Source organism: Euprymna scolopes, chromosome 31, assembly GCF_053919585.1.
Source record: "Euprymna scolopes isolate OS-2025 chromosome 31, ASM5391958v1, whole genome shotgun sequence".
In the NCBI taxonomy this organism is placed as follows: domain Eukaryota; kingdom Metazoa; phylum Mollusca; class Cephalopoda; order Sepiida; family Sepiolidae; genus Euprymna; species Euprymna scolopes.
The window spans coordinates 41,895,475-41,908,591 of record NC_136512.1 but is presented as its reverse complement, the minus strand read 5'-3'; the positions used below and the strand labels follow the sequence as shown (position 1 = coordinate 41,908,591).

Genomic DNA, 13,117 nt, shown 5'->3' with positions numbered 1-13,117 from the left:
TCTCCCCTCCCTCTCGCCGGGAATGAATACCATATCGCATGTCAACGCCATTATAAGTCATAAAGATAATTCCGAAAATTAACAGACGGACTTGTGTTGATAGACCGTCGATAGAGATGTTGTTCAGTGACTGAAGGAGAGACCACCCGAAGGCCCGCGTGGCAGGTCTGTTAAGGCTAATTAGGCGTGACATCTCATATACCTGGCATGGGGACGTTTATTTCCTCGCTGATGGGGCGGAGGAGGTGGGGGAGAGAAGATGAGAGAGGAAAATCTTTTCTTTTGCTTAGATAAATGTAAGGGTCACTTATTATTTTCTTTTCTTTCTCTTTGGCAACCAAGCAAGCCCTTACTACCCCCCCCCTCCGAACAAAGGCGCTACTGCTGATTGGTTGACCGCCACTTGTGGGCATATTTGGAGAGGTAAGGGGGGGGGTTACAGCTAGTGATATTGATAAAATGAGGTGAGGAAAGGGTGAGAGAGATTCTTTTGCGACGCGCTTGGATGGCATGTTCCCAATACACGTGTCTCTGTCAGTTGATCCTTCCCCGTAGACTGACGGTAGAAAAAGAACAAAGTACTTGGTTAAAGAAAGAAAACTGCCAGCCCTTTAAGTTGCATGACTAGGCCAGTGTGTAACTATTATTTGTAAAGTCGAAGACAATAATCAATTCTATGTTAAGAAAAAACAATTAAGCTTTGACTTTTTTCTTTAATTGAAAACGCCGTTGTGAATGCAATATATTTCTCAGATAGCCCAGGTGACGTTTGGAAGCTGATTCGAAAGCAGAACCGGAGAGCGACCGACGGCGACGGAGACGAATTCGACCACTAGACGAAAACACGGGTGACGCCACAGGTATCGGCTACAGCTGCATCTCAACCCCCAAGCCTGTGCACCTGAGCTGCCCTGTAGGGGTTACATATATATATATATATATATATATATATATATATATATATATATATACACACATATTGTTCCTTATTACAGAGTGAAAGATTATTATTATTATTTACAATATCAACAAAAAAGAAAAGGCTATAATCACTTCATAAAAAATAATTATTTCTTTATTTTCTTATTTAAAATTTGATGAACGTTAACACATTGCTTTTTTCATCTTCTGTTTTGGTAATTGATCAGTTAGCAATTTCCGTTTTCCTTTTTGCTGTTTTTCATCCGAGCAAAGCTGTTCTTTCAAACCAAGAACTGGCAATTTATCCCATAATGCATCACTTGTTTCTTCAGCTGTCTCTTCCATGTCTCCAGACGGATCTGTTTCTTCGATGGTCGGCCATGTTTTTGAAAGTAGTATACAGTTTAACCTTGATTTCATATAAAACTGAAAATAAAAACAAAATGTGAATTTATTATTAAACTAAATCAACGTTTGTTTCCCTAAGATCTTCTTCCTATATGTCTTAATAATAAGATACATGCAAAAGTGTACTTTAGTTCTGGTATAAGTTATAGTTAAAAATATGTTTGGTTTTAATTGTCATTATTAATTATAGAATATGCTTAAGATAACACAGAAAATAACATGGGAACCATCATTTAAAGGTTTTGCCCCCAACCCTGAAACTGCATCCTATCCTTTCTTTCAATTAAAAAAAAAAATTAATTTCCTACCAAATAAATAATTATTAGTTAATTAAATTAAAAATAATTTATGCTTCATCATTTAATAGCATACACATCTACGTCTTATATATCTAAGTATAAAAAATGTGTAGCTAAAAATGATATACATATTGCTTATATTTACAATTCTCTTTCTTTTGTTATTAATTGAAAAGCACAGAAGTTGATGAAGTAACTACCTTATGCATAATATGTTTTAAGTCCATGTGATGCACGCGTACAAATCTGTCCAGGCTGCAAGATGCAACATAAGGAAGTGTTGGATGGCATTGCAGATCTCGAATTCCACCGGCAAAACCTTTATAGCGACAAGCTATGTGACCTACAAAAGAAACAACAATATTTGTAGTCATATTTAAATCAATGTTTGAATTATGATAAATTAACATTTACTTATAATGCAGTGAAACTGAATGGTTTTAATCACAGCTGTGAAGTCAGAATCAAAGAAAATTCATTGCATTAAGAATTGGAATTAGCATGTTTAAAATTTGTGTGTACTTTTATTTCGAATCTGAAAATAATTTACATCCTTAAAAATACAGATAACATAAATTTTTTTCATTTATATTAGCAATACACATGAAAAAATTAAAATTGCTTAAAACATCTCTTCAATAACATACAGTAAAACCCCGGGATATGGTATTAAAAATTAGTAACAAAATACAGTATATGATACACATGTCTACAATCAAATAACATTATAAACATGTCTACAATCAAATAACATTATAAATAACACTGTAAGGTGGGGTAAATAACCAGGGTCCAGAAAAGTATTGTATTACACATTGTAACCTGAAAAAACGTATCCTAGGGCCACCATATCTCGAGGTTCTACTGTATATAAAAAGAGCTTGATAATCTAAGAAAGAATTTTTTTTAATTTTTAAAATCTGACTAAAAAATAAGTTATGGTTATTTTTGTGCCTCACACACTTGAATATTTTTCCCTCTTAAAGACCGTATTTCATCACATTTTTTACACTATTTTTTTTTAGTAAAAATGTTATGTTTGCTAAAACACAAGATTAAGCAATAAAATTTGCCATATAAATGTATTTTTGTGTAAGGGATTCGAATATGGCACTGAAAATCTCTAGGAATGAATAGTTTGCAAGTAATCTGCAGTAAATGCACATAAATATGCTGCAATAGCATAAAATTTCTAGGGTTTGTATTACTGTACACATAAATTCGAAAAAGTTGTCAAAAAACAGATATATAACAAATAAATGTTATCAAAGACAAGATAAGTTACTTTTCTACCAAACTGGATATATTTTTTGTGTTTTTATTCAATGTAACATGTTTATTCAGCTCGAAAAACATGCAGTGTTTACCGATGTATTGGAAAATTCAAAATGGCGACCGACTCTCTCGTTAACACGGTAAGTTTGGGAAAAGGTGTTATAAATAATAAACTAGATAAAATACTATTAAAAAACCACCGAATATATGTCAAGTTATGTCACCGTAACATATATTGAGTGAATTTCTAACAGTATTCTACAACATAAATTGGTTCATTCATTTTTTTTGTTTCAAAATAAGACTTTAACGTGACATATATCAAAAAAAAAATTTGTTTAATATTTTTTGTGCCTCAACTAATAAGTAAATTAATTTACTTATTAGTTGCGGGCACAAAAAATATTTAAAAAAATCTTTTTTTTTTGATACATGTCATGTTAAAGTCTTATTTTGAAACAAAAAAAAATGAATGAACCAATTTATTTTGTACCCAGCAATAATTGAGATTGATGTTTTTTCCAAATTTCATGACAAAATTCCTCATAAGGGAGTTTTTAAGCACCGCAGAGTTTTAAAAAATCTAAATAGTAAGAAGCAATACACATGAAAAAATTTAAATGGCTTAAAATATCTCAATAATGGCATACATAGAAAGAGCTTGATGAGCTAAGAAAGAATCTTTTTAAATTTTTTAAAATGCGAATAAAAATAAGGAAGTTATAACTATTTCTATGCCTTGCATGTTTGGATATTTTTCCCTCTTTAAGACCATATGCATTTTGTCACATTTTTTACACTTACTTTTTCGGTAAAAATGCTATATCTTTGTTAAAACACAAGATTAAGCAATGAAATTTGTATTTTTGTGCAAGGAATCAGAATATGCCACTAAAAATCTCAAGAAATTAATTGTTTCCAAATAATCTACAGTAAATGCACATAAATATGCTGCAATTCCTTAAAATTGCCATGTATTCATTAAAAGAAAAGAAGTTAGAGAACTCAAAGTTGAATTGTAATGCATTTTATGTACAAAAAACTGAAATCAAATCTAGGACTATTTAAAAATGAATATATTGCAATATTTCTTTGGTATTATTGTAGATTAACACTGCCCCTCCTCATCTGAGAATCTCTCCAAAATATGATTCCACCTTTTTAAGCAACTATGTGTGAAGATCCTGAAAAACTTTAATGAAAGATAAACAAAAATTATTTTAGAATTTAATGTAAAATGATTCATTTTAGGCCATTTTAGCATTTTAGGGCAGTTAACCATTTTTTTCTATGCAAGAAAAATCCCAAGTTTTTTTTTGTTTTTTATAAAGACGATTACATGTAGTTTTAAGAGGGTCTTTGTGCAATTATGGGAGGATGGGGAGGCTTGCCACTGGCTTTGGATTACTTTGTTTACTGGGGAGCTTGCCACTCAGTGCTATTGTTAGGGCTAAAGAAGATTGTAGGAGGAGGCTTACCACTCATACCTAGGATTAGAGGTAGGATTTAGAGAGTTTTGTTTTACTTTTTAAAGAGGGCGGGTTGACACTCATATTTACAGTTAGTGGTTCATAATTTTTGGCTTTTGAAAACGTTATGGCTTAGATTTTGAACATCAAATTACTTTTAAATATGTAAACTTGGGAAAATGAGAGGTGTGAAATTTTACAAGAATTAAGACAACAGATAAAAATAAAGTTTATTCAAAATAAGTGACATCACGTTTTGGAAAAATATCAAATATTTTTTGCCCACCTATATAAATATTAAAAAAAAAAATGCTAAAACTGAAAAATCGTTCACAAATTTTGAATAAATTTAATTTTTATTTTTGATTACATTTCATGTCCTTTTTTTCTACCGAGTAACACATTATTTTGTTGTTAAACTTTCCAGTTTAAAAGATTTATTTATAATTTGCACTAGAAACTGAGCACCACTACAAATAATTGAATATTCATAATCTAGTAAATTAGTGTCCATTCGATAATAATCCACCGAAAAAATTTAAAAAAAGACGAAAGTAAAAAAAAAAAAAAAATTTCAGTTGTTCAAAGCTGTTTAATTAATATTCTGATACCAAAATAGCTCCATTTAAACATGCAAGAACATTTTTTATATTCATATTTTGAATTATTTAAAAAAACAAAAAGATTGTTCTGGAATAAAAAATCAACAACAAAAAAAACCTCATCTGTTGTTTACGTGGCTGATGATGATGATGCTAATACTACAAAATAGTTTTTCATTGAAAGGCAATAGAAACGATTTTTTTCCGAGTATCATCATTTTAAATTGCTAGCTACTACAAGAGAAAACAACATACAATTATACTTTTAATGAATAAAAACAGTAAAAAGATTGTTTTATTTACTAATGGATGTCCGAAGAAATTTTTTTCAAAATTTTAAATACTCGTCATGTTAAAGTCTATTTTTAACACAATAAAAAAACGAGCGGTCAAAAGTATTCTGGACACCCCAAATTATTAAAAGTGACATCTATTTTGGTTAGTTTCCAAATTTCATGACAAAATTCTTAATACAACAGCGGTACGAGCATTTACAAATCAGGTGAGGGGGGAGTCATTACAAAACCTTAATGAAAACGCTGTTTTATGATGTTCACATTTTTATCAATATATTTGCTTAAAACTTTTAAAATATATAATGTATGTTATTATTTATTAATTAATTTGTAAGTATATTCATTTTCGAACAAAACGATGATATTTTGAGGACTTAGAGTGCTTTGGTTTAAAAAAATGATTATTTTAGCAGAACACCCTTGAAATCTGTGATTATCCAAAGCGTTTTATCGTCCATATGTATTGCTAGAGTTACACTGCACTTTTAGCAATAAGTTAGTGGCTTATTATTGCAAGACACATTTATATATGTTTGTAATAGGATTTTAGCAAATTTTACAAGAATTTTTAAGAGGGTTCCAACAACCCTCAGAAAGAAGTTGATGAATATAGATGAATTTTATCCTTTCTTCAGAGTAATTATGCAGTCAGCAGTACTTATTATACATCATTTTATAGATTTTAAAAATTATTTGAAGTCATATTTATAGGAGAGCAAGGCCTAATGGGTTAAAATAATGGCAACCTGAAATAACATAATAAATGAAATAAATATCTGAAATAAACAACATTGTTGAATTCTATGAATTTAAATTCCATTTATAGAATAGAATTTTTTGTAGTTTTTTTTTTTGTCTATTGGACTACACAATAGAGTATAAATACCAAATAAATAAAATAGAATTGAACAAAATGATCTAAAAAAGAAACTTCTTACCATTACGGAGGTCAATCTTCAACATGTTGCCCTGCGTGTTCCCAACAATCACTTGACTGAAAAAAAATAGAAAACAAAAATAAAATTTATATCAATGGCTACATTAACTTGATTGTTAAATATATTTAAAACAACAAAAAATGTCTTAACAGTTTGATTGGGACAGACACACTTCCATCTAAGTAGGATAAAACAATCTTGAATATTTATAATTCTCTATTCTTATAGAAATATACATGACTTGATTTAATGTTTGATCATAGTGTTCATTAAAATCTTGTTAAATGTGGTTTTTTGGTTGAGAGTATTTACATTGAGGGAACACAAGTGCTGTACCTTTGTCAAAACACATTTTATTAAAGTATTTGTAAAACAAGCAAAGGAATGCCATATTGTGGTGATGTGGGGATTGTAGACAGTGTAAGACCTTTTATGTTAGCGGCACTTTCTTTGACTCTGTGCAAAAGAAGAGACTAGTGGTTGGTGCACTAGCAAACAACACTCCATGAATGAATAAATGGTGACTTTGTAGAGATATAGGATACTGATAGGTATTTTCTAGCCTAGTAGAGAAAGCTGACATTTTTGCAGCAAACTTGGCAGTATCTTCTATATATTTATTCCAATTCATGTTACCTGTGAATGTTAGGCTGAGGAGTTTGAATGCCATGCCAAGATTTCTTATAATTGCACATGAAATAGTAATTTTTGAGGATCGTTCAAATTGAAGTTCGAAATAACATTTGAAGGACAGTTGTTTGTCTTGTCAATAAATAGTATTTTCATTGCTAAACGTGTTACTTGAAGAATCAAATGATATGCGCAAGGATTAAATGGTGGTTGGTAACAAAATATTTTAATGAAAATAAAAAAAAGAATGTTATCATTTTAAGTTGTTTAATAATTTTATTAATGCAGAGATTCATGAAACATTTAATTCTCTTGTCATTACGGTATTCATCAATAACTTCAGTTATTAAGTCGATTCAATATAGTAATCAGTTATCGGTTAAGTTAAAGATTATAAATTTCGAAAGATTATAGATTTATAAAAGTGTTAATGTGAAAAAAATCAAAGAAAAGACAAAATTTTAATGGAAACAAACATTATCTCCATGTAAAATTTTCTAATAATTTTATTAATGTAGAGATTGATTATACTGCAATATGGTTGACTTAGGTAATATAGTAATTTGCATAGCTGTGCTTTATTGCCTGTAAATAGTTTCTATACAATAATCATTGATGTGTGAACCATGTACTTTGAATATCATAACAGAACCAATTCTCTTGCCATTTATCATATCCATCCACAAAATGAATTAGTATTAAAATTTTGTTTTTTTCATGAAATAGCATTGTGTATAATAAAAAGTAAAAGATAATCATTTTACTTTGTGATTGAAATTATTTTCTTTTAAATTTCAAGATGAGGATTGATAATTTGTGTTATTCAGAGTACTGTTTTCATCTTAGATGTTATTCTCACAATTTTTCAGCTGATGGAACCTCCAACCTTCTTCAGGTGTATTTTGTCAAACATGGGAATATATATGTAATTTCAAACAGAACCACTTATTTAATCCATAGAGATAGCTTGTTTTGGTTCTATCAACAATGACCAGGTAGAAGTCTTAAATAATTCATAATTGTATTCTTTGTATTACCTGCATTGAAAACTAAATGAAAGGTTCCATTCAAAATTCCATACAGATCACTGACTTTGAGAAGATGTACCTGAAGAAGGTCGGAGGTTACATTGGCCGAGATATTGTGAGATGAGATCAGTAGTTTGAATAATACAAATTGAAAAATTGTTATCAAAGTGGAGAAAAAGTTAGAAAAATGTAACAATTAAAATTTAATGTATCTAAAAATAAATCATTGCTGAAATAATAAACAACTTTGGAAAGATTAAAAATGTATTTCTAAATTGTCTGACTACACAAATTATAATCATGTTTTTCTTAAGATTATTTTGAAAATACAAGAACAGAACGGAATGTCTAATACATTTTTTCTTGTGATTATTTTGCAAGGAAAATAAATATCAATAAAACTGAAAACTGTATGGATGGACACCATATTTGTTTCTGAATATATCATTGCAAATGCATTCTTCATGACTAATAACCACTTTTAGCATTGCATTGAAAAACATTTTAATTAGTCATTCAAAATAAAATTATTTTACCTTCTATTATACTACACAAGTAATTTGAAGAATTAAATAGTTTAATATTTATTTTAAACATATAATTGCTTACATAACTGAAGTAGATATAGCAATGTAAAATTTCTTTTTATTAATGTCATAAGATCATAAGATACTGCTGTTGCTTAGGTCATGACTGGAAAATGCCTGTATTGTAACAATCTTCCTAGCTGGAATAAGTATTTTTTTAAATTACCTAAAGTGAAATATATTTTTTGATCATAAAAAAACAGAGTGCAAATATAAAAAAAAAAGATTGCCTAGCCATAATCAAATATCAATTTGTCAGCTCCAAAGCTATCAATGGCAAACTTTGAAAAACAGATTGGATTCACTTTAATATAGTCATATTAGTTGTCATATTTATAAAAGAGAGTGCTCAGTATCAGTGATAGCGCCTAGGTAGATTTAAGTTTGGAGACAGACAACATATGGTAACTAGTAGTCTTTCACATTGTGTTCTTCAGACCATAGGACACACACACAACTAGATATAATTTCAGTTGATATGATCTCAAAATGTCCAGAATTATTGAAAAGACATTGAGGAATAAAAGTACTTCATTAAGAAAATAAACAATTTTTAAGATGGTTTTTATATAAAAAGGTAAATGATTTAGATGTACGCAACAGCAATCCACACTTGATTTAACAATTTTTTGAAAAAAACTAAGAAATCAAATCTCAAGAAAACTCCTTACTTTCCTCCTGGACAAACAGAAAGTGCCGTAATTGGATATTCATCAATGTCTACATTTAACACTGGCCTCCGTTGATAAGTACTCGGATCATAGACTCGCACCTAAAATAAATAAAAAGTATACTCAACTTAGTATTACAAGCGTATGCTTTATTTTGATGGACATCGGCAATATTACATACCTAATGTGTTTCAACAAGTCATATCTTTTTTATTTGTGGGTCAACTTTTTGAAGAATTACATTGATGAAAAGAGAATAGAATAAATATTCCAATGAATTAATTTATTTTTCTTTTATGCGTTCAATGTTTTTATGCTCTAAGTTAAAAATGAATAAAAACGTAAAACATGATGACAGCAAAAAGGGAAACTGTTTTTTCAATGTTTACATTTCATACGTTCATATGCGCGGGGTTAAATTTGATTAGATATGGCTGAAATTTTACAGACTATATAAACATAGAAGTCCATCTCTACTGGACTTTGATTTATATTTTTATGACCACAGGAAGCAAAGTTACGACTGAGCAAAATTGACGAAGAATATTTCAAAATTGATAAGATAAATCGGTATATATCATCCATTTTGATATAGATAATAGTTTCAGAATTATTTTCATGCATAATATGTAAATATTTGATAATTGTGTGGAAATTTCTTTAAAATGTTATCTTTTACAGAAATTAAAGAATATAGAATTTAACAGGAAAATGGCTTGCTATGTGCTATTAACGATTTTCATTTGTATTCTCTTAAAAATAAAAAAACAACTTTTTTCTGCTTTCAAAACGAAAGCAGAAAAAAGTTTCATCTTTTATTCTGAGTTTGTTAATTTAAAAAAATTATTTTCAAGTTTTTCAAATGTGATTTCCAAACAAAACTATTTTGTTGTTTTTTATAATGTATTAAAAGCGTTAAGAACCAACAAAATGTACAAAGTGCATGCGTTTCTGTTATCATACTATTTATAACTTCTTACTTGTACTTCAGGTAGAATTGTATTTTTTAGTGGTCAAAAGAAAATAATCCAAAACAAATAAAAGGTACGTGTGCACTTACCACACTAAAATAATAACGTTATTAACATATTAATGAATCTTGTTTTCCCGGCTGTTGGAAAACTGCTTCTGTGGTACCAGTATTCAAGAATTCTGGCGAAAGAACTGACCCATCAAATTATTGCCCCATTAGCTTCCTCCCACTTTTAGCCAAAATATTTGAGACCATAATTAACCATGCTCTAGTCCATCACCTTACAGATGCTAAACTTCTGACTGACAAACAATATGGATTTAGACAAGCCCTTTCCACAGCAGACATCCTCACTGTAATCTCTGAACGTATATACCATTCACTGGACAAAGCGGGGGAGGGCAGAGCGGTAGCTCTAGATATATCTAAGGCTTTTGACAGGGTATGGCATGAAGGGCTTCTCAGGAAAATTAGATCATACGGTGTCACTGGTAGAATACTTAATATAATTAAATCCTTCTTATAGAAGAGAAAAATCCAGGTTGTCCTCGACGGTCGTACATCTAAACAATATGATATAAATGCGGGAGTGCCTCAAAGCTCTATTGTTAATATTCATTAATGACCTCCCTGACAAAATTGCCTCCGAGATGGGTATATATGTTGATGACACCACACTCTATAACAGGCATGACAGGAAAACAAACGAACACATATCTAAAGAAATGGCAAAAACACTAGAGGATGACCTCCAATCTGTAGTGGAATGGGGACATAAATGGATGGTCACATTCAATGCTGCCAAGACTAAACTGGTTTCCTTCAATAATTACAAGAAACCTTCTCTGCCACCAATAACAACGGCCAGTGACTCTTTATTTCAAACTCCTTGGCCTAACGTTCATGGGAAACATGAATTGGAACAATTACATTGAAAGCATTGCCAGGGCCGCTGCGAAGAAGGTAGGCTCTCTCTACCGTGCTAGAAAACTACTAACACCCAAAAGTATCCTGTACCTCTATAAGGCCACCATTTGCCCATGTATGGAGTATTGCTGTCACATTTGGGCTGGTGCATCTGCTACTAGTCTCTCACTCCTAGACAAGGTTCAAAAGAGAGTCGCCAATCTGATAGGCCCTGAACTGGCATCTAAGCTTCAGCCTCTGTCCCATCGACGAATGTTGCATCCCTCTGCCTGTTCTACAAGTATTTTAATGGTGAATGTTCTGGCGAACTGCAAACACTTGTGCTCCCACAACGTAGACACCCTCGACAAACCCGACAGGCAGCTAAATCCCACCCCCACACAGTAGAGATCCCTAGATGTAAAAGATCTTTCTACTCCAGTAGTTTCTTCCCCAGAACCGCTAGACTTTGGAATTCCATTCCAGGACCCTGCTTCCCCAACTGTACTGACGTGCAGAAGCTCAAATGTAACGTGAACCAACATCTTGCTGCCCAAATCCCTACATAGTACCCCAGTAGTTGTTGCCCCTGATAGTAGCCCCCTACACCAAAGTGACAATGCGCCTTGTTTTGGGTGAAAATGTAATAAAAAAAAAAAAATTTAGAAACCCATTCTTAACATAGGGAGGGAAGGGTGTTAACTATTCTGTACTTTCACCTAACAAATAAAAAAAAGATACAATTTGAAAAAAAAATAGCACGGTAACATAAGTGCATAAGCACCCAAATAAATATTACTAAAGGTAATATAAGTTACTCTTCTACCTAGTTGGATAAGTTTTCAGTGTATTTATTTAATGTAAAATGTTTGTTTATTTTGACAATTAATGTTCAGCATTACACAAGCATAAGAAAAATTGTGGTATTTCATGTCTTTGAAATCTCAACAATAACTTAAAAATATAGAAAATACTGTTAGAAACCCAAGCAATAAATGTCTTTGTGACATTTATTGGGTGGATTTCTAATAGTATTTTGTATAATTTTTTTATTTTTAACTCATTGTCAAGACCATTTTTTCGAATCTGTAAAACAAAACCGTTTTTTTTTTTAACTGAGGCTATCTAAATAATAATATCACATTTAAATTTTCCGCAAATAAGTAGCTTTCCGGATATTAAGCAATGTCGTTTCTCATATTATTGCTGGTGGCCATCTTGGTACGCACGTTGGCATATAGTTTCTCAGGGTTGTGTTTGTGCGCTCCAAGATGGCCACCAGCAATAACATCCGGAAAACTATTTATTTGCAGAAAATTTAAATGTGATATTCGTTTTCAGCATACCCTAAAACCTTAGAAAATAATAATTTTAAATGTTAACGTGGAAACAAGGTAAAAAAAATTACCGTTTTATTTCTTTATTTACATAGTTGAATTTTTAGTAAAACAGAATAGAAATGACGCAAATTACCATGAACTGGTGAATGTATAGTTGTTGTTTATCAGGATTCCTGGAATCCTGGTAATGTGAAAGCTATATCAAGGATTCACGTAGAGTATGATTTATGGTTGCATCTCAGAAAATAAGGGTATATTTTGGGTCAGATAGAGAGGATTTACAAAATTAAAAATTGGACTGGTCCCAAAATGCATAAGTTCTGGTCGACTATGGGAATTTCCATCTTTTACAGAAATCCAAAATCTATATGAAAAATTTTCTTCGATTTATTTCTGAGATTAATTTATATCTACTTAATTTTTTCTTTTCTTTGAAGGGAGTAGTAAATACCAGCCATGAATGCTCTTTAGGCATTCAATGGCTACACCCCAGATTAAGCTCCCCTTTGGTGGGGAGGCAGGGTAATACTTACTCTCAATAAAGCCATATTTAAATACCAGTATAATACTTAGTTTTGTTCATGAATAGACACCCACTGTATGATACCATGCGCAAGTTTAAAAAAAATTGAAATTTGTACATCTTAATTTATAATTTATGGCTTATGGTAAAGACATACATCAGATTTGACTGCATAATCAGAAAGAGCACACAATTTTACATAAGAGTGCCAAGTTTCATGAGAATAGCTTGAAAAATAAATAAATGGTGGC

General features: G+C 30.9%; 1 protein-coding gene across 1 annotated transcript in view; it reads right to left on the bottom strand.

Annotated features, from left to right (window-relative positions):
* Positions 1-1,057: 1,057 nt before the first annotated feature.
* The window catches only part of LOC145255710 (WD repeat-containing protein 74-like), a 42,669-nt gene continuing 30,609 nt past the window's right edge, over positions 1,058-13,117 (bottom strand). Inside the window, exons 7-10 of the mRNA XM_080114299.1 lie at positions 9,125-9,225; positions 6,209-6,264; positions 1,829-1,971; positions 1,058-1,347 (exon numbers count right to left, since the gene is read on the bottom strand). Coding sequence (XP_079970425.1) covers positions 1,105-1,347; positions 1,829-1,971; positions 6,209-6,264; positions 9,125-9,225 — 543 coding nt within the window. The 3' untranslated portion in view covers positions 1,058-1,104. The remainder of the gene's footprint in view (positions 1,348-1,828; positions 1,972-6,208; positions 6,265-9,124; positions 9,226-13,117) is intronic.